The following is a 23,512-nucleotide window of genomic DNA, read 5'->3' as shown; positions in this document are numbered from 1 at the left end:
TTGTGGTTTATATAATCTCAGGATGTCACAAGGTACCTTACCACCAGAATAGTGTTCTTACATAGCAAAGTACAAGATAGAAGAGCACCATTTTGTCTGTACTGTCCGTTGGTTAGAAAAATCTGAAATTAATTACGTTGTCCTAATCTTTCTTTGCCTTACCATTTATGCAGTTTTCCCAAATTTTTGATTGAACTACACTTCTGAGAAGTGTATTACACTACACAAAACTACACTTTTTCTCTATCAAGAATAATTTTATGGAAAAAAACAAAAATGTTTTCTGAGAAATATGAGTATGAGTTAATCCTATTAGAGCTGTTTGATGAAATGTTCATGCGATTTTAACTACCATTTTAGAAAATCACCTCCTGTGTAGAATTCTTTCCTTCTCTTCCCTGAGTCTCCTTTTTATATTGTAAGTGGCCTATTTGCTGGTGATGATATTGGATTAAATCTTATCTTGTCTGATCATCAGCATTAAAACACTTCTGAAATGAGAAAATGTGTGGTCATTTTGTTGATTTTATCTTTTAAGCCCTTGTTAATCAAAAGCCGTGAACTATAGGTATTTGAACATTACAGAACAAGGTGTCAGTTGACTTTACCTGGAGGATAGTTCTTGGATTGCAATTTGGCTTGCTTGGATAGATGAGAAGTATCACCTACCCAAATTATAAATGTCTTGACTTTCCCTGTATTTCCTCTTTGACAGTTCCGCTCTCCAACTGTAATCCTGCAGCTGGGAGTAACGAAAAGCTGCAGAACGGCACGCTCCCGAATTGCTCACTAAATTTCCTTGGTACTGAGTATCCAGGACACTCTCCAAAGTGGGAGTCACAGAAGAAATACTGGGTAAATTCAACAAAGCTGTTATTGCTAGCATGATACTTGGATTAGGAGCATGTAATATCAGAAAGTCACTTTTGAAAAGGTGATTCCTTCTGTCAGTTGTCCATGCCAGGTTTTCAGCCACACTCAATATTAATGCTAGATTATTTCATAAGCTACAGGGAAATGTAAGTAAGCAGAAGAGGTGAACCATTCTGAAGGAGGCTGTGGGTGTTTTATTTGGTAAAGAGGCAAAATTCTCTTTGACCTCCCACTCTTATTCGTGTTTATTGCTGTTGTCATGTTGTCCGCCAGTCTAGGTCAATGATTGTTTTATAGATGTAGAAACAAGTGAGGGAGTTGGAAAAATAAGAAATGGAGGATATGGTGGAGCCACATAAATTTGAACTGATACTTTTTTATTTGAGTCTGTGCAAGGAAATATCTTGTAACTTTCTATTGTTGTGTGTGTGCTCTACAATCCAGTCTCTTGCATTCAGAAGATCCATTTCATTATGAATCCCATCTGATGAGCTTTCTCCCATCACTTAGATGAATTCCATTGTGTGTGCCAGCATTCTGCTTTATGAAGTGGATTGGATTTGTGAATGCAGCCCCGAAAAGCTGCATTGTTGTATGGCCTTGTCTTTCAGTTATATCCACACCTGATACCTACCTTTATTCAATTAATCCAAAGCCAGTGTTCCATGAAGCTATATAATTGAATCTAATTGCAGCTCTTTTTGTTTTTTTTTTCTAGTTAATAGCAGTGGAACCAATGGTGTGAGCAAGCCAACTGAGGATAGCACCATCATTTCTTCTGTAAACCAGAATAGTACATCAGACATAGAGGGCTCATCTGTCAACAGCTCAACGACCACAAGTAGTCACTCGGTATGTAACACTGTTGTCAGCAATGACTTTGAGACCTCTAAATGAGTAATTATCTAACAGTACAACAATATAGGTATGTGGTTACATGATGACATCAGGGCCATGGTTTTTCTGTCTTGGATGTTACTCCTGGTAACTCCTATATTTTCATAAAGTTGTTATCTCATGGATCTTTGTGCATTTTATTGCTGGTGTCTGTTGGGCAAATGAAATTTGAAGATGTCTGGTACAATTGTTATAAAGTTATTAGGTAGCTGTGTAGGTTCACTCAGTTCGATGGCAAGAGTGCATCTCAGCAAGCACCCTTGTAATGCATTTTGGCATCAGTGAGGTGGGAAAGTGTTTGAGTGATAAACTTGCTCTATGTTGTTGCTGTATTTATTAAAAATAGCACTGCCCTGACATTGTGTTTTAAAGTAGTTACATTGGTCCCAATGTAACCATTTTTGAGTTTGTTGATTGCGCTATTAGCAAGCATTTAATATTCTGTGATTTGTGTTGCAAGTTGCTCATCTCTCTGATGAGATGGCTGGGCACCTAGCATGCCTGAGACTATAGCTTTCAGGAAATTTGTAGTAATCAATGATCCAATCCTTACCTTTCCAGCCAAGGTTGGTGAGGACTGATTAGAGTAGGAATCCTTGGTAATTTATTCAGAAAGTGTGAAGCTGATATACAGCTGCACCATTTTCCTAGTTGACTTGGCAGATTCAAACCAGATATGAAACCTGCGGTCATTAATTTTCGTCCTCACATTTTTTCTCCCCACTGATTTAATAGCGCTGTTTGATCTAAGCTGTGCTGGTGTGCGGCTGCACTTAACTGATATGCTCCCGCACATGTAGCCTTCGTTGCCATGCAGCTGGAATTGGACACAGCTAGTAAAAGATTACGAAATGGGCAAGATTCTCTTTGTTGTATTGTATTTCATTATATCCTTCTATTAACGAATAAAATAAAAAGTTTGTGATTTTTCAATTTTCATTATAAACAAGTACAAAAAAGGCATTTAAAGTGTTGGGCAGTTTTCAGGCCGTGTAAAAACAAATTTCTGCTCAGAACAATGGTTGGTCTGCGCAGCTGTAAAAAAAATTAGAGGGAACGTTATTTAATAGTAATTCAAATTGAAATTCAGCATGCCTTAGAATTGCTAGATCATCATTGCAGATCAGATTTTAATAGGAGAAGGGACTAAAAATATGTTTATACAAACAGTGAGTGAAAAGTAAGTTCAACAGATACTGATAGTTAAGAAAGAGTAGATTCTAACTTCAGTTACACTATAGGAATAATTGCCCCTTCCTTGCTCTCATAAGTTTGTCTGTATATATTTTCAATTGGAATTGAAAAGTTTGGTACAAGTCAAACTATGCATTGTCCACCTTGTTTAGACCACACTGGGAATTCGAAGGTAAGTTTCTGAATAACTTCTCTTCATACCACATTCAAAATTAATCATTCAAATTTTTGCTTAAATATGAATTCCAGTAACCGGCATCCAAAACCATTTTACAGTGTTTATACTTGAATCAAAGAAGCCACCTACAATAATATAAATTTCCATTTTAATTTTGCAGTTGTTTGTGTTGAAGGGAAATAATGGACAAGTGTTCTGTTGATCTGGATATAGAAGTTGGTTTTTCTACTGTTGTTAGAGAATCTTATTTGTTTTGATGCGGAGTTAAGTTGATTTTTGTCCACGAACAGACTCTCCGTAGTCTTAAGATTCAAGTCTTAATATCAAAAAGGAAAAGCACATACTATAAACATAAAAGATTCCTCAGATACTGGAAATCCAGAGTAACACACACACAGTGCTGGAGGACACTGCAGATCAAGCAGTATCTATAGTGAGGAATAAAGAGTCAGTGTTTTGGGCCGAGACCTTTCATCAATCCTGATGCTGCTCGACCTGCTAAGTTCTTCCAGCATTTTGTATGTATTAAACACATACCATACCTAGCATGCATATAATTTTTGCAGTGTTTAGTAACATGAAGGATAAATCTAAAGTTCAAAAAGAATATCCAGATCCAATACATATTGTGCAATTAAAGCAGGGTAATAATTGACAAAAATGAGTTTAATTTTATGAATTTTTCAAAAATGCTTCGAAGGGATTGTAGGGGAAAACCATTGTGCAGAATATGAGATTTGTATAGAATCTATTTGTTTTGTAAGTAAATTTTAAAGATTTTTCATAAGCTCTGATTCATGTACACTTATCCTCTGAAATGCTCAAGCAATGTGTGACAGCCGTAAACTAAATAAATACATTGGTGGATTAGATGTCAAATCAAGCAATTTTATATGCCAGACAGGCCAAACCATGTAGATTTGTGGTCATCACAAAGCAAAAAGCTTGGCTTCCCTCAGAGATAGTTATATATCATAGCTGTTCCAAGATTTCATAGGTACATTTAATGTCAGAGAAATGTATACAGTATGCATCCTGAAAAGCTTTTTCTTTGCAACCATCCATGACAAGAATGAACGACGGTTAAATGTCAGAACCCCAAAGTCCCACCTGCCAGCTCCCCTCCCACCCGCGCGTAAGCGGCAGCAGGCAACAATCCCCCCACCCCCCACAGGCAAAAAAAAAGCATTGCTCCCCTCTCCAAGCACTCGGGCGTGAGCAAGACAACAGCAAAAACACAGACTTGCAGTACTCCAATCACTACATGGTTCATCTAGCATTTGACATACCACAGGCTCTCTGTCTCCCAAATAAGGGAGAAAGAGGTGTCTCTGTTTCACAGCGAGAGGGGAGACATAACTAACAACTCGCTGGTTTATGATGTTAAAAGTCCATTACAGCGCTTTTTCCAAGCTCTGAGCCCAAAGATCTCAGGTCTTTGGGCATATTGCCTTAGATCTTCCATCTCCCACGACACACCAGTCTCCTGCCCGGATGCCGCTGTCCGATCCCCCTGTTTCCAGAGCCATGAAATCTCGGTCCTCTGAAGGCAAGTGAAGCTGTTAGACTGAGCCCATGGTGAGCTGAACAACAGCCAGTTGTGAAACGCCGAAAGCGGGTCCCATTCCCGCAAAGAACCGTAGTCAGTGTGTAACTCCAGTTCAGGGTCTTCAAAAGTACCCTGAAAGGGAAAAATAGAGATATTGAAGATGGAAGTTGAGCTGTTTCCGAAGATGCAAACAAAGGAGTCGCCGTTAGGCGCCATTAACCCTCCTGAGCTCCGCATCATAAGAAAGAAGAATATATTGGTTAACAATGTATTTTCAGTGTTCTGGGGGTGGGGGGGGCAGTAAATCATACAGAACTAATTAAAGATATGTTATTAATCAGTAAATGTATTCATACTCGCTGCATTAGATGTACTGTAATTATATATGCTAAAATGGTAAAAAGTGATGCGTTCAGGATTGTAAAGAATAAATTTAGGCTAAATACATTGTCATACAATGTGACCAGGAGCTAAAATGAGATTTTGAGGCAGAACAGACAATGGACAATTTTAGGAATGGCTAGATATCATCACGGATGATTGTAGTTCTGCAGTTCTGGGAAACAAAATCTAGTAAGCTGCTGCATGTTCGACATCAGGGCTTGCCATACAGTGGCATGCAAAAGTTGGGCACCCCTCATCAAAATTTCTGTTACTGTGAATAGTTAAATGAGTAGAAGATGAACTGATCTTTCAACACTCTTTTCAACATTTTAAGCAAGATTAGTGTATTATTTTTGTTTTGTGCAATTTTAGAGTGAGAAAAAAAGAAAGGTGCACCATGTAAAAGTTTGGGCACCCCAAGGGATTTGAGCTCTCAGATAACTTTTACCAAGGTCTCAGAGCTTAATTAGCTTATTAGGGCTATGGTTTCTTCACAGTCATCATTAGGAAAGGCCAAGTGATTGAAATTTCAAAGCTTTATAAATACCCTGACTCCTCAAACCTTGTCCCAACAATCAGCAGCCATGGGCTTCTCTAAGCTGCTGCCTATCACTCTGAAAATTAAAATAAATGATGCCCACAAAGCAGGAGAAGGCCATAAGAAGATAGCAAAAGCGTTTCCAGGTAGCCATTTGCTCAGTTCGTAATGTAATTAAGAAATGGCAGTTAACAGGAACGGTGGAGGTCAAGTTGAGGTCTGGAAGACCAAGAAAACTTTCCAAGAGAACTGCTTGTAGGATTGCTAGAAAGGCAAATCAAAATCCCCATTTGACTGCAAAAGACCTTTAGGAAGATTTAGCAGACTCTGGAGTGGTGGTGCACTGTTCTACTGTGCAGTGACACCTGCACAAATATGACCTTCATAGAAGAGTCATCAGAAGAAAACCTTTCCTGCGTCCTCACCACAAAATTCAGCATCAGAAGTTTGCAAAGGAACATTTAAACAAGCCTGGTGCATTTTGGAAACAATTCCTGTGGACTGACAAAGTTAAAATAGAACTTTTTGGCGGCAATGAGCAAAGGTATGTTTGGAGGAAAAAGGGTGCAGAATTTCATGAAAAGGACACCTCCAACTGTTAAGCACAGGGGTGGGTTGATCATGCATTGGGTTTGTGTTGCAGCCAGTGGCACGGAAAACATTTCACTGGTGGAGGGAAGAATGAATTCAATTACCAGCAAATTCTGGAAGCAAATATCACACCGTCTGTAAAAAAAAAAGGGCTGAAGATGAAAAGAGGATGGCTTCTACAACAGGATAATGATCCTAAACACACCTCAAAATCCACAATGGACTACCTCAAGAGGCGCAAGCTGAAGGTTTTGCCATGGCCCTCACAGTCCCCTGACCTAAACATCATCGAGAATCTGTGGATAGACCTCAAAAGAGCAGTGCATGCAAGACAGCCCAAGAATCTCACAGCACTAGAAGCCTTTTGCAAGGAAGAATGGGCGAAAATCCCCCAAACAAGAATTGAAAGATTCTTAGCTGGCTACAGAAAGCATTTACAAGCTGTGATACTTGCCTAAAGGGGTGTTACTAAGTACTGACCTTGCAGGGTGCCCAAACTTTTGCTTCGGGCCCTTTTCCTTTTTTGTTATTTTGAAACTAAAAGATGGAAATAAAAAAGTAATCTTGTGTAAAATATTAAAGAAATGTGTCATCTTTAACTTTATGCCTTTAGTTCATCTTTTACTCGCTCAGCTATTCAGAGTAACAGAAATTTTGACCGGGGTGCCCAAACTTTTGCATACTGCTGTATATATATGCTCAATCGTGTATTTTCCTGACAATAGATAATGGATCTATTTAGCATTATAATGTGTCTAATCCAATTTTCAATAGGCTGCTGGGTTTATCATTTGCTCGTGTGTGTGTGTGTGCATGCGTGCGCGTGCGCACCCTTAACTCCTGGTGGAGTTGTCGTGGAGCCATCATGACAAGCTTTTTGCACCGATCTTTTTGGTATGCTCATCGTACGGTGTGTCTTGGGCATCTGAAACCTGGTGGAGTCCATCCCTCTCCAGGTTTTTTTTTAGCTCGACACTCAACCCAGGCACAGATGGAGAGCATGCAAGGGTGCCGGCCGGATTCAAACTCGGGACCTCTCACCCCGAAGTCCAGCGTTGATGCCACTACGCCACCAGCCGGTACAAACATTTGCTCCTAACTGGTAGTAAATACATATAATATGGCTGAAATGTCTGTCCTTTATATTTTTTGCTTTGTAGGTTTAAGTATCCAAAATAATTTTGCTAGAACTAGGCCACAGAGAACTCGATGAATTTCCACAATAAAAACAGAAATATTTATCATCTTTGCATGCAGACTTTCTTATGTCACTAATTTAAATGTCTTGGAGAGAAATTGTGTCTCTTAACTTAGTTGTTTATTTGACCTGAGGCATGGTATAATTGGGAAAAAGCCAAAACAAAATCTGAATGCATGCACAGTGTTGATTCTGGGTGAAATCCATTAACATTGTAGCTCTGTTGCTATAAATGGATTTGTAGTTCACCAATAGAATTGTCTGTACTTGCCATACGAGAGTCTTCATATCTAATATATCTTCCTTGGTAGTTATGGGGTGTGCCTGCAGTGCAGTAAGCTTGCTGAAACTATGCAACCTACCTCTGTTATTCTCCTATTAACAGTTAAGAAGGAAATATTTTTCTAAATCAGAAGCTCTAAAGGTGTAGGATAGAATAGCTGAAATTGAAAGCAGCTGTTTGTATGAGATTTTGAAGGCTTTGCTTACATCTCTTTGGATATACAGAAATATTTGGAAACCATGAACTTGTGATTCAGCACACATTTGGATGGGTTGATGTGTTAGGATCCTTTTCTCAAATGGCATTAGTTTCACCTTGTGCTCCAGTTTCATCTTGCACCTGAGAGATGTGCAATTTGTTGGATAGTAAAAATTCTAAATTAACTCTAGTTCTGTAGGAGAATGTGGGGTGAATTAAAAAAAGGATTAGTATTGGAATAAATTAAATGAGTAGTTGATGCTAGGAGAATAACAGCGTCACTCTTGACTATTGGCTGTCAATGAATATTACAGAAATGCCTGACAGGTTATATATTTTCTGCTTCATGTTACATATCAGCTGCATTAACCAAATTATTTGAAATTGGTGATCAATTCCAATAATCTAAATTTTCCTCGTCAGTGGTTCAGATGTTAAGTAATCTGTAAATTGACCAAGAGTCCCAACAACTGACTATTCTCTATAAATGGACAAGTTACAATTTATCTCAGTCATAGTGATCATGACCCTGCCTGCACATGTATTAATTTTTGTTTAATTGTATGAAGTATCCTACTCCCACAAATGCGCAAATAAATCTTTTAATAATTTAGAGAGAAGAGCTTAGAATCTTTTTAAGAGATAAGCAATTATACTTACTTTGATCAGACTACTGTTTGGTTCATTATTTCCAAATAAATCTGCTGCATATTGTACAATCTAGTCTTTAATATCTTTTCTGATATCCTCTGCTCATTTGTTTCTTCAGAGACCCACCTGCTTCTGTGATACTTTCCCACTAATCTGCTAATTATCTAGTATAGCTTTGAGCTAGTTTACATTTTAATTATTTCTCTCTCTTCAAATACCATTCTCCTTTCAAAGCCACTCTGCCCTCACAAGCTTGTTTTCACTCCCAAGTCTTAAAGGTAATGTTGCATTGTCAAATTGCCCCCATCTCATTTGTAACTTTTTTTCCCTCCTAGTCAGGTTTCTGCGCTACCCAGTTATAAGATAGCCCTAACCAACATCTTTAATGACTGCTCTATAAATTGTGATCGTTTATCAATTTCCACTACTCAGCATGCACTAGGTTATATTATCCTCCGTTGTATCACTACAGTCCAATACATTGAGGCTTTGTCAATTGCTTTCACTAATTTATTTTTAGTCAAAGCATATGTAGCAAAATTTTCTTTTCACAGTCCACAGATGGATTGTTATATAGAGTTACAAGAAAAGTTGTGAATCCTTTGTAATTACCTGGTCTTCTGCATTAATTACTCATAAAATGTGGTCTGATTGTCATCTAAGTTATAGCAAATAACCACAGTCTGCCTAAACTAATAACAATTGTACTTTTCATTGATATTGAGTACACCATTTAAACAATCAGTCTAGGTTTAAAAAGGTATGTGAACGTCTAGGGTAATGCCTTCTATAAAAGGTGTGCCAATCAATGAGATGAGATTGGAGGCATGGGTTGTAGAGATGCCCTGCCCTATTTAAAAAAAAAGACACACAGTCAGATTACTGACAGAGCCTGCTCTTCTCAAGAAAGATCTGTTTATATGCATCATGCCTCAATCAAAATAACATTCAGAGGACATAGGAAGAAGAATTGTAGAGATGCATGAAGCTGGAAAAGACTACCAAATCATTTCTAATGACCTGAGTGTTATCAGTCCACAGTAAGAGAAATTGTCTACAAATGGAGGAAATTCAGTACTGTTGCTATTCTCCTTGGGAGTGGGCATCCTGCAAAGATCACACCACAAACACAATGTGCAATGCTTAAGGAGGTGAAAAAGAACCCAAGGGTAACAGCAAAAGACTGTTGATATCTCTAGAACATGCTGAGGTCTCTGTTCATGTGTCCACTATAAGAAAAACACTGAACAAGAATGGTGTTCATGGAAAGACACCACAGAGGAAACTACTGGTTTCCCCAAAAAAAAAATTGCTGGACATGTCTCAAGTTTTCTAAAGACCACCTGGATGTTCCACAACTCTTCTGGAACAATGTTCTGTGGACAGATGAGATAAAAGTTGAAAGTCTTGGCAGAAATGCTCACCACTATGTTTGGTGGTAAAAGGGCACTGCAAACCAACACTGACACCTCATCCCATGGTGGAAGGAGCATTATGGTTTGGGGCTGCTTTGCTGCCTCAGGTTCTGGACAGCTTGCAATTGTTGAGGGAACAATGAATTCAAAATTGCTGCAAAATGTTTTACAAGAGAATATCAGAGTAGCAGTCTGTCACCTGAACCTTAATAGAAGTTGGATGATGCAACAAGACAGTGATCCAAAGCATGAGAAATCAACAACAGAATGTTTTAAACAGAAGAAAATTTGTGTTTTGGAATGATCAAGTCATTGTCCAGACCTTAACCCAATTAAGGCATGACCTGAAGAGGGCTGTTCAGGCAAGGTATCTCAGAAATATTGATTAACTGAAATAGTTTTGTTTTAAGGAATGGTCTAAAATTCCTCCTCGCTGTTGTGTAAATCTGATCAGCAGCTACAGCAAACATTTGGTGGAGGTTATTGCTGCAAAAAGACATTCTACCAATTGTTAAATACAATGGTTCACATACTTTTTCCAGCCAGGACTGTGAATGATTAAACAATGAGTTCAATAAAGACAGGAAAAGTACAATAGTTTGTGTGTTATTAGTTTAGGCAGATTGTGTGACCGGATGAAGATCAGACCACGTTTTTATAGACAATAGGTGCAGGAGTAGGCCATTCAGCCCTTCGAGCCAGCACCACCATTCACTGTGATCATGGCTGATCATCCACAATCAGTACCCTTTTCCTGCCTTCTCCCCATATCCCTTCACTCCGCTATCTTTAAGAGCTCTATCTAACTCTTTCTTGAAAGAATCCAGAGAATTGGCCTCCACTGCCTTCTGAGGCAGAGTATTCCACAGAACCACAACCCTCTGTGTGAAAAAGTTTTTCCTTAACTCCATTCTAAATTGTCTACCCCTTGTTCTTAAACTGTGGCCCCTGGTTCTGGACCCCCCCAACACTGGGAACATGCTTCCTGCCTCTAGCGTGTCCAATCCCTTACTAATCTTATATGTTTCAATCAGATCCCCTCTCATCCTTCTAAATTCCAGTGTATACAAGCCCAGTCGCTCCAGTCTTTCAACATATGACAGTCCCGCCATCCCGGGAATTAACCTCGTGAACCTACGCTGCACTCCCTCAATAGCTAGAATGTCCTTCCTCAAATTTGGAGACCTAAACTGTACACAATACTCCAGGTGTGGTCTCACCAGGGCCCTGTACAACTGCAGAAGGACCTCTTTGCTCCTATACTCAACTCCCCTTGTTATGAGTAATTAATGCAGTCAATCAGGTAATTGCAAAGATTTCATAAACTTTTTCTTGCAACTGTATTTCTAAGGCATCATGTAAAATAGTTATGTAAGTGCCACGTGCGGTGAGTCCTTTGCTGTTAGTTAACAATAAAATCTTTGTTCAAGGTTCTTGTTTTCTGCAATTGTTTTAGATATTTCTTGACGTATTTGCAATTGTTTATCATGATTGCAATATAGTTGACTCTTCTGGGTATGTATCTTTAATTTATGAAGGTTATTTTTGCTATTAAGCACAATCCTTAATTTATCTCAGCCCATCACCCTTACCTGGGCATAGGCCATTGTCAGCAGCTCTCCAGAGTCTTCTGCCTGGTGCTGGTCTTTCAAGTTGTCCCCAGGGATAGCCCATCTTCTTGGTGTCAGTTTCCTTCCTCTCCCAGGGATGTAGTTATTGAAGCTTCTGTTGACATTTCTGTTGCTCTGGATTTTTACAGGATGGGGCTGCTAGCCCCATGCCCAACCTTCCTTTCACAGCCGACTTTGGGTCTGTCCATGGCAAAATTAATCCTTAACATAGAGGACAGAAAAAGAGATTATATCAAAATTAATAACAGACACAATTGAAATCCTGGGTGGTATAGATAAGTCAACGAAGATTGTTATATACTTGACTAATAGATGCTTTGAAACATACTGTTGTTTAGATAGACAATTTACTTGTCCAAAGAAACCTGTTGAGAGAATTGACTGTTGACCTCTTGAAGTGTATAATTAAGAGCGAATGGTTTAGGCAAGGGTTTAGGCATGTGGTGTCAGAGGTCACAATCAACAGTGTGTACCACAGAACTTGATCTAGAGAAATGAGACTGTATTAGCAAGTCATGAAAGAACATCAGAGAAAAATGAATCATCTTTGTTAAAATGATTTTCAAATTATGCAAACAAGGCTAATTTATGTACAGCTACAATACTGCATGTGGCTACTGTTATGCAGAAAATTTTACAAAGGAGCTCAGAATCAGAATCAGGTTTATTATCACCAGCATGTGACGTGAAATTTGTTAACTTAGCAGCAGCAGTTCAATGCAATACATAATATAGCAGAGAGAAAAAAATAATAAAATAAAAAATAATAATACTGCATAAGTAAATCAATTACATATATTGAATAAATTTTAAAAACGTGCAAAAACAGAAATACTGTATTTTTTTTTAAAAAGTGAGGTTGTGTCCAAAGATTCAATGTCCATCTAGGAATCAGATGGCCAAGGGGAAGAAGTTGTTCCTGAATCGCTGAGTTTGTGCTTTCAGGCTTCTGTACCTCCTACTTGATGGTAACAGTGAGAAAAGAGCATGCCCTGGGTGCTGGAGGTCCTTTATAATGGACACTGCCTTTCTGAGACACCGCTCCCTAAAGATATCCTGGGTACTTTGTAGGCTAGTACCCAAGATGGAGCTGAGTAGATTTACAACCTTCTGCAGTTTCTTTTGGTCCCGTGCAGTAGCCCCTCCATACCAGACAGTGATGCAGCCTGTCAGAATGCTCTCCACGGTACATCTATAGAAGTTTTTGAATGTATTTGACATGCCAAATTGCTTCAAACTCCTAATAAAGTATAGCCATTGTCTTGCCTTCTTTTTAACTACATCGATATGTTGCGACCCGGTTAGATCCTCAGAGAAACACTCACAACATGCTGGAGGAACTCAGCAGGTAGGGCAGCATCCATGGAAACGGTCAGTCAACATTTTGGGCCGGAACCCTCCCTGATGAAGGGTTCCGGTCAAAATATTGACTGACTGTTTCCATGGATGCTGCTCGACCTGCTGAGTTCCTCCAGCGTGTTGTGAGTGTTGCTTTGACCCCAGCATCTGCAGCATATTTTGTGTTTAGATCCTCAGAGATCTTGACACCTAGGAACTTGAAACTGCTCACTCTCTCCACTTCTGATCCTCCTATGAGGATTGGTATATGTTCCTTCATCTTACCCTTCCTGAAGTCCACAATCAGCTCTTTCATCTTACTGACGGTGAGTGCCAGGTTGTTGCTGTGGCACCACTCCACTAGTTGGCATATCTCACTCCTGTACGCCTTCTCATCACCACCTGAGATTCTACCAACAATGGTTATATTGTCAGCAAATTTGTAGTTGGTATTTGAGCGATGCCTAGCCACACAGTTGTGTATACAGAGAGTAGAGCAGCTGAAACATATCATGATGGTGTCTTCTCTCCGAAGTATTTAATGTACATTAGACAGCTGTTTTGAAGAGCCAAAAATTGCCGTCGTCTTCTCCTTGGAGGTGATACCATGGGTGACTGAATGCTTAAACTTTTCTTGATTTACTACTTGGAGATCTTGAGGGCTCACAGGCTGTAAAGAATTATTCACATTACACTTTTCCAGAAGTTGGAGATCTGATTTTAAAAGCCAGGACAACAGTGCTGCTTTTTCAAAATTGCATCATATCAAACAATATTGTAAAAGAAATTACCTGGGCAACAAAACCTTACTCACCATTCACAAGCCCACAAACACTGAGAAACATCAGGAATGCCAAAGAGTGGGAGTGTATTAATAATTAAGGTGAAGGAGCATGAAAGTCAATGTTTCAAGCTGTGGCCTTTCATCAGGACTGGAAATGAAGGGGGCAGAAGTCAGAATAAGAAGGTGGGGGAAGGTAAGGAGTACAAGTATGACAGGTAATGTGTGAAACCAGCTTGGGGGTGGGGGGGTGTTGAAGTAAAAAAAGACTGGGAGCTGATAGGGGAGAAGAAGAGGGAATCTAAGAGGAGAAGACATTGGAGCATGGAAGAAAAAGAATGAGGAGGGACACAAAAGGTAATGGGTGATAGGAGAAGTGGGGGGGGTGGGGAATTGCTGGAAATGAAAGAAATCAATATTCATGCCACTAGGTGTGAGGCTACCCAAACAAAATATGAAGTGTTGCTCCTCTGACCGGCGTGCAGCTTATATTGTGGCAATAAAGGAGACCATGAACAGACATACGCAATGGGAATGGGAAGTGGAATTGAGATCCTGTCTTTTGTAGCATATTGGAACAAAGGTGCTAAATGAGGCGGTCCCCCAAAATATATCTGGTCTCACCGAAGCTGGGGAGGCCACACCAGGTGCAATAGGTGACCCCGACAGGATGAGGGTTTTGTATGTTTTAATTGGTGTGTACCCCGAAAGGATGCATAATGTATGTTTTTATTGTCTTAATTTAAGATTTAGTTATTAATAAAATACTTCTTCAGAAACTTGCATAGATGTATTTTAAGTATTTATAACTTTTTATCAACATTCTAAGGCTGTGTTGAATGTGGCTATAGTTTTTACATGTGATATCACTTTTCTAATTTTTTACTTAAATGTTACCTCCTTTGGAAATTGACAAATACCAAGAACAATAAGTAGAAATTGCCAAACCCCCAGCTGTATCCAAAGTTGTCTTTAGGATATATTTCAATAGTCACAATAGTCAGAGAGTTATACAATACCAAAACAGGCTCTCTGGCCCAACACGACCACATTAACCAAGTAGCCTTCCTAAGGTAGTCCCGTTAGCTTGTATTTAGCCAATATTTCTCTAAACCTTTCCTTGCCATATACCTCTCCAAATGTATTTTAAATATCACTTCCTTTGGCATGTAATCACCATCCTGTGTATATTAAAATATGCCTTTTCCTTAACAGCATACTGTCTCTTTATATCTGACTTATCAAGGTGCAACACTTTATATTTGGCCAGGTTAAACTTCATCTGCGATTTCTCTCCCCTTATATACAACTGATCTATATTCCACTATATTTTTGTGTACCACCAATCTTTGTAGCATCTGCAAACTTACCCACCCACCTACTTTTTCATCCTGATCATCTATATACATCACAAACAGCAGAGATCCCAATACAGATCCTTGTGGAACACTACTAATTACAGACCTCCAGCTAGAATAAGTCCCTTTGACTACCAGCCTGTGTCCTCTCTGGGCAAGGTGGATCTGAATCCAAATGGTTAATTCACCATGGACCTCATGCATCTTAATCTTCTGGATGAATCTCCCATGAGAGACCTGTCAAATGCCTTACTAAAATCCACGTAGACAACATCCACAGCTCTGTCTTCATCAACCACACTCGTCACCTCATCAAAAATCTCAAACGAGTTAGTAAGACACCACTTGCTCTGCTCAAAGCCATGCTGGCTCTCCCTAATTGGGCCATGGTTTTCCAAATGATCATAAATCCTATCTCTAAGAATCCACTCCAGTAACTTCCCTACCACTGATGTGAGACCCACCAATCTGTATTCTCCAGGATTATCCATGGTTATGTTCTTGAACAATTACTTACTCGCCAGATCTCTGGAACCTTGCCTGTGGCTAGAGAGGATATATATTAGTCAAGGCCCCAACAATTTCTTCATTTACCTCTCTCAGTAACCTGCGCTATATCCCATCAGGCCCTGGGGACTTAATCCACCTTAATACTCTTTAAGAGAACTAACACTACCTTCTCCTTTACTTCAAAATGCCCTAGCATATTAATACTCTCTGCACTGATCTCTCTATCCTCCGCATCCTTCATGATGTAAAGTACTCATTAAAGACCTAGCCCACATCCTTCGTATCCAAGCAAATATTCTCCCCTTTACCCTTGAGTGGTCCTACACACTCTCGAGTTATCCTATAGATTGCCTTGGAATTCTTTTTAATCCTCCTGCCAAGGACTTTTCATGGCCTCTCCTGGCTTTCTTAATTCCCTCCTTGAGTTCTTTTCTGGCTTTTTTGAAATCCTCAAGGGCTGTATTCAATTCTAGCTTCCTAAGCTTTACATACTTTTCTTTTTCTTGTTGACTAACTTCAGCACCTCACTCAACCTCCAAGGTTCAATCCCATCAGTGTGATTACACCCTTCCTGTTTTTGAGTTCTACCCATATAGACTCAGTGGGCAAGCCCTTCATTATGTCCTCTCTGAGTGCAGCTGTGATATTGTCCATGATGAGTAGTGTAACCCCACCCTCTTTCACCCCCTCCCATCCTTCCTAAAATATCGAAACCCTGGAACATTGAGCACCCATTCCTGTCCCCTCTCAACTAAGTCTCTATGATGGGCAGAGCAATAATAATCTTCTAAAAAATTCTCATGTGCCGATGTAATTTTGAGCAGAGGTTACCATCGATTAATGAATTATTAGCAATAATTATGGACTTTTTAAAGGAAAAAGAATGAGTCCTATTGCTTATTTACATGTATTTACTGTTTTGCTATTAATAAAACTATAATGTAGATTGAATTAAACGAAGCATTTTAGAAAATCTGTTCAAAATCTTTAATTTTTAATAAAGAATTGAAAAATAACATAATTTCTAAATAGCATTGTTGTTATAACCATTTACTATCTAAATACTAATGTGTACTCCAGGTCTGTGAGGAATACAGAAAGCATTATCCAATGCCGCATGTTCCTTCCAACCATCTAGTTGGTGTCAAGCTGGCATAAGACATTTCTGTGAAAAGATCTCAGTGTTCTTGGGTTGTAAAAAAAAATCATTGCTCCAGTACAGCTAACGATTATATCTTTTTTTATTGTGAGTTGGGTTTAAAGATTTCAGGGGCTGCCCTGCATGCTGTGTGCCATCAAGATTTTTGCGCAGGTCATTGGTTTGTCTTCCCTGCTGTGAAAGGCTATCAGTCCCAAACTGTCTTTCATCATCACACACACCCTCCAGTCCCAGCAATATAGGAGAAGTCGTCAGTGATCACACAGTAATAATGAAAAACCTATTTTGGATTGTGCATGTGTAGTCTGAGAAACAGAACAAAGCAAGTCAAAGTTGTTAATTCACAAAAAGTCTTACAGTCCTGCATTACCTATCAAGTGCAAGTCCTAAGGAATGCTACAGATGGAATGGTAGCTAGCAGTCAAATGGCAGTTCCTAAAACCTTAGTCCAGAAGTGTTAATAATATCATGTGATCATAGATTATGTGAGTCACTCTTGAGTATTTTAGCAGTCATTTGTTACACAGACCTAAAAGGGCCTATTGCTGCTTATGTTCAAAGAAGGGAAATAGAGCAGGACTTTGTAAAGTGTAACTTTGGACAACTGGCAGGAGCTGCAGTGCAATATCATTGCAAAGGAAATGAATTTCTCCTCCTTTCCCTAAAGGGAGTCTATATAATACAGGGTTTCTCAACCGGGTTCCGCGAGAGATCATGATTTAAAAAAAAACATAGTTTTTTGAACGTTGCACAAATTTTATACAAAGTCTTGTATAAAATTGTGTCTTAGGCTATATTTTTATTCATATTGCTTTGGCTTATGGATTTTAGTAACTTAACTATTCAACATTGTCAATAAATTTTTAGGTTGTAAGTGGCATGAATTAAAATTAATTTATAACCACTATTTAAATCTACCAAGCCTACCTTTAGAAAAATTAAATTCCATTTTGACTTAAGCCAGTTATTTAACAGAAATATATTATGTTTGTCTTTTGACTTTTTAAAATTTATGAAAAGAAAGAAAGAAATTAATATCAAGAAAAGTAAGTTAAACTTAACTACCTGTATTTTTTTAAAAGAAAGGTTGGCTAAAAGTTCATTCTGTTCTCAAAAGAGCATTGACAATTATTATTGGATTGTTATATCTACAACTTACTGATCACACTAATGTACCGGAGCTGTAGATATAATAATATTTTTTGCAGGATTTCCCTGAGACCTTAAAATTATATCTGGGGTTCATCCACCGTAAAAAGGTTGAGAAAGGCTGATATAATATTTACAGCTAACTCCAAGTGACACTTTTGTTACCACAGGCAACCATTGTACTAGACAACATGACCAAATGAATCACTGTCCTGATTGATGGGAACCTAATAGATGTACATTACCTAGTTTCCAAACTGTTCCATGATGGGAAGAATTTCTGTAATGTTGAATTTAATTATTTAGCCTTATACGGCAAACGATGGTGACGATTTGCTTATATACATCAATATGTACTGTACTCAAGACAGACTGAAGTCAGATATGTAGGTTGTTTGTATAAGAGCACAATAAGCTTTGGAAGAGTTGAGATGCATCTTTGTTAGGCATGAAATATTGACTGAATTAATGTGTGGAGTCACTTCGCATTTCCTTGAGATTTTTATTCATAGCTCATCCTAGAGTTACACAGGTGTTCCCCGCTTTTCGAACGTTCGCTTTATGAAACCTCACTGTTACGAAAGACCTACATTAGTTACCTGTTTTCGCTAACAGAAGGTGTTTTCACTGTTACGAAGAAAATCAGTGCACGAGAAAAGGCAGCGCGCACCCCGAGCAGCTGCTCTCCCCCGGATTCGGAACTGCATTCTTGCCGGCATTGCTTTAACACATGCCTGTGAGCGGCCGTTTGCAAGATGAGTTCTATAGTATCGGAAAAGCCTAAAAGAGCTCGTGAGGCTGTTACACTTAGCGTAAAACTAGACATAATTAAGTGTTTTGCTCGTGGTGAACGAAGTAAGGACAAACACGAGGAATTCTGCAAATGCTGGAAATTCAAGCAACACACGTCAAAAGTTGCTGGTGAACGCTTCTAGGAAGAGGTACAGTCGACGTTTAAGGCCGAGACCCTTCGTCAGGACTAACTGAAGAAAGAGCTAGTAAGAGATTTAAGAGGGGGAGGGGAAGATCCAAAATGATAGGAGAAGACAGGAGGAGGAGGGATGGAGCCAAGAGCTGGACAGGTGATTGGCAAATGGGGTATGAGAGGATCATGGGACAGGAGGCCCAGGGAGAAAGAAAAGGTGGGGGGGGAGCCCAGAGGATGGGCAAGGGGTATAGTCAGAGGGACAGAGGGAGAAAAGGGAGAGAGAGAGAAAGAATGTGTGTATATAAATAACAGATGGAGTACGAGGGGGAGGTGAGGCATTAGCGGAAGTTAGAGAAGTCAATGTTCATGCCATCAGGTTGGAGGCTACCCAGACGGAATATAAGGTGTTGTTCCTCCAACCCGAGTGTGGCTTCATCTTTACAGTAGAGGAGGCTGTGGATAGACATGTCAGAATGGGAATGGGATGTGGAATTAAAATGTGTGGTCACTGGGAGATCCTGCTTTCTCTGGCGGACAGAGCGTAGGTGTTCAGCAAAGTAGTCTCCCAGTCTGCGTCAGGTCTTGCCAATATATAGAAGGCCACATCGGGAGCACTGGACGTTCACCAGTAACTTTGAAGTAAGGACAAAGTGACTTTGGCTTGTGGAAGTTGAGGAAGATGATGTTGAAGAGGTTTTGGCATCCCATGACCAAGAACTGATAGATGAAGAGCAGATGCAATTGGAAGAGGAAAGGATAACAATCGAAACCGAATGAGTAATGATAAAGTACGACATTAATTTTGAAAGGGTACGACGGTTTAGGGCATATTTGCAAGATGGTTTGAGTCCTTACAAAGAACTGTATGATAGAAAAATCCGCGAGGCTCAGCAGTCAAGCAAGCCTTCCACATCAGCCACAGCAGACGACGAACTTCGACCTTCGACATCGAGGCAGGCAGAGATAGGAGAAGATGACATGCCTTCCCTGATGGGCGATGAGATGACGCCCCAGTGTCCCACCATCCCAGCCCCGGGCTGCGGACAGATACCGATTCACGGAGAATGCAGTGGTAGCCGGGAGGCACACAGCATATCTTTAAGAAAAAAGCCGAAATAAACATGCTAATTGTTTAGGTGCTCTGCGCTGTCTTCCCGATTCCTGTAAGTGATACTACACTGTACATACATTAGTTCTACTTTATATCGGCTGTGTATTTTTACGTGTTATTTGGTATGATTTGGCAGCTTCATAGCTTAAAGGTTACTGGAGAGCGCTTGCGCCATGTTTTTGCCGAGAGCACTTGCGTGAGATTTTCACTACAGAGAACAGTTCAGGCAATGATTGTGGAAAAGTATTTCTACTTTATATAGGCTGTGTATTTATCATACCATTCCTGCTGTTACTGTATGTTACTGTTATTTTAGGTTTGATGTGTTATTTGGCATGATTTTTGGGTCTGTGAACGCTCACAAAATTTTCCCATATAAATAAATGGTAATTGCTTCTTCGCTTTACGACATTCTGGCTTGTGGACCGTTTCATAGGAATGCTGTACCTTCGGATGGTGGGGGAAACCTGTATAGAGTGGCAACAGGCCCTTCAGCACACCAACTTTGTGGTGACTATCAAGCACCCCTTTACATTATTCCTACATTATTCTACATTCTAGCTCCTTACAGTAACCAATTAACCTATCAATCTGCATGCCTTTGGGATATGAAAGGAAACTAGAACATCCATGCGGTCATAGGAGAATGTGCAAATTATACACAGAGAACACCCAGGGACAGATGTGCTGCAGGAACTCAAAGGGGCAGGCAGCAGCAGTGGAGGCAATGGGACGGGTAACGTTTTGGGTCAAGATCCCGTATCAGACCCAAAATGCTGACCATCCATTTGCCTCCACAGGTACTGCCATGCTGAGTTCCTCCAGCAGTTTGCATGTTGCTCCCTATTATAGAACTTGCAGTCTCTTGTAGCACCAGAGGTCAAGACTGAACCAGGTGGCTGTAACTGTGAGACAGCATTTCTTCCAGCTATGCCACCCAGTGAGACACCAGAGAGATCTGTACATGCATTAAAAGAAACCCTGAACAAGTAATTGAACAAACTACCTGATGAATCAGTGACTGGCAAACTATTTTTTTAAAATCTATACAATTCCATACTTCAGTACTGCATCATGGTCTTTGCACGCAACTAAACTTGGTACAGACTGATGTCAAGGGGACAAAGAGGGGCAGTGTTTTAAGGAAGAACAATTTGAACTGTCTGGAGAACAAATACAACAATACTAAGGTGACCTTAATGGAGTAGTCTTGTGTATCTAATCTGAAATACTTAGTGTGCTGACTTGATGCCCAATGTATATTGTCATATGAAGAGCGCTTGACGGCTTTGAGCCTGTATTCACTAGAATTCAGAAGAATGAGGGGTGACCTAGTTGAAACCTAGCGAATTGTGCAAGCCCTTGATGGAGTGGATGTGGAGAGGATGCTTCCTATGGTGGGAGTGTCTAAGACCAAAGGACAGCCTCAGAATAGAGGACAGTGCTTTTAGAACGGAGATGAGGAGGAATTTCTTTAGCCAGAGTGGTAAGTCTGTGGAATTCGTTGCCACAGGCAGCTGTGGAGGCCAAGTCTTTATGTATATTTAAGACAGAGGTTGATAGATTCTAGATTGGTCAGGGCATGGGAGGAAGGCAAGAGACTGGGGCTGAGGGGAAAAATGGATCAGCCATGATGAAATGCAGAGCAGACTTGATGGGCCAAATGGCCTAATTCTACTCATATCTTATTGTCTAAAAATGCTCACTGTAGGACAACCGATGCTGAGGTATGCTGTCCTACAGTGAGCATTTGGTATTGTGTCAGCTATCTTTCAATGGTCATGAAATAGTCAAGCTGCTGCAAGTTCCTTGGTATAATACCAGAAACAAATACACATCTGAGTCAAGCAAACTAAGAGTGATCATCTGATTTGGTCTGTGATGGCTGTGTTTACACATTTTCTTCAGAAGGCAAAAGCAGTCTGCTGTATTTCAATGCAGTTGGTCAATTTTGCATATGTTCAGAGACTAATGGCTATGCATTAAAGGATAAATGCCCTGTTGAATGCTTGTGTGTTTATACAATTTAAACAAAACCTAGAAATAATAATAATAGCTTAGAGCACTTTTCATACAGATGATGTGTCAAAATGCTTTACAATGGGATAAAGTGTGAACATAAAAATAAAATAAAAAATAAACATAAAAGACAGAAATATATTAGTTTAACGCAAGGTTAAATCAATAGGTTTCGAGCTGGTGTTTTAAAAGTGTCGACTGAATTTGCATCCCTTATAGTTTTAGGTACTGAATTCCACAGTTTAGGTGCGTAGTTCAAAAAAGCTGACCTGCCAATATCTTTTAAGGGTGATTATTTAAATTTAAGAAACCGATAGAAACATTAAAGGTCTGTTTGGATGGATTATACTTTGGTAACTTGCAAATACATTTTCTTGACCTTTTCTTCGTCATGTTAGATATTCAAAGAATTCAAAGAAAGGTATTCATTTTCCTTGTTATTGATTCCATTCCAATCCTCACCTGCTCTTTAAGGCAGAACTACGATTCTCACAAAGGTGATATTAACAGTGGGAGTTTTTGATTGCTATTTTCTCTCCATTAGAGGAGGCTGTCAACTCAGTTCTTATCTTTACCTATTAAGGTTTCAGTTCCATCTTCATCATACTGTCCTCTCTTAATCAAGTTTTTAATGCTCACCCAAATCCCCACACCTTTATAAAATTCTTTTGCCGTATCCCATCCTGGAATAAATCCTACCTCTATCAGCCCTACATTTTTGTAATTACATGATCTTCCAGTTTCAATACAACAAGTTTAGAACTTTCAGAACTAAATTCCCTTTCTATTAAATGATCTTCAACCTTTCAGTCAAGAAGCATCCATTTACAATTCTCCATTCCTTCGGTATACTTATTTCATGCATTCATTCATTCTCTTTCCTTCTTTAGGATTTTTCAATCAAGTTTTAGGGAGCTAAATCCATTTTTTGACTTTAGCTCAAAGTTTTGTTTCATTTTTTAAAAAAAGGTCCATTTTGGGACCAGTTGTCTGTATTAATGTTGGTACATTATGTAATGTTAATTTTTTGGGAACCTAAAACATTGCCTTTGATTTTCTTATTATTTTGGTGTTTTGGAAATCTGATTCATTTATTGTGAACTGGTTGGACATGGCATTAAAAATCAGGCTGGTGAACTGGAACCAATTTTAATCATTTATGCATGTAGATACTCTCCAGAGTTAATGGATGATATATTGATAGCAGCATTTAATGAGGAATAAGAGTGATCCAATACTGGTTACTTTTGTGGACATTTGAGGATGTGAAAGACTCTAAATAGATGTTAGATTTTCTCTTAATTTCTTTTGAATATTGTCCAGGACAGAGAATAAATGCAGTAACTTTTTCAGAGGTATTTATTTGTCCTTCACCAAAAGAGGTTCTGATTTGGGTAGGGTAGAACCCAAGTGGTAGGAATACAATGTTATCATAGAAATGTGTAATACAGAATTGGGCCCCTTCTGCCCACCTCATCCATACTGATTGTGATGTCTATCCCATTTGCCTGCATTAGACCCATTATCTCTATGGTTTTTGTAACAGTACCATAAATATGTTTTAAATATTATAATAGAA

General features: G+C 39.3%; 1 protein-coding gene across 3 annotated transcripts in view; it reads left to right on the top strand.

The window, feature by feature from the left end:
- ranbp3b (RAN binding protein 3b) overlaps nucleotides 1-23,512 on the top strand; it is a 134,400-nt gene that overhangs the window by 66,912 nt on the left and 43,976 nt on the right. For all 3 annotated transcript variants that reach the window (XM_063032521.1, XM_063032522.1, XM_063032519.1), the window contains one exon: nucleotides 1,592-1,725. In XM_063032521.1, the coding sequence (XP_062888591.1) occupies nucleotides 1,592-1,725 (134 nt within the window). The remainder of the gene's footprint in view (nucleotides 1-1,591; nucleotides 1,726-23,512) is intronic.

Source organism: Mobula hypostoma, chromosome 24 (assembly GCF_963921235.1).
Source record: "Mobula hypostoma chromosome 24, sMobHyp1.1, whole genome shotgun sequence".
NCBI lineage: Eukaryota > Metazoa > Chordata > Chondrichthyes > Myliobatiformes > Myliobatidae > Mobula > Mobula hypostoma.
The sequence above is the reverse complement of the archived record's forward strand: the minus strand, read 5'-3'. Positions and strand labels throughout refer to the sequence as shown.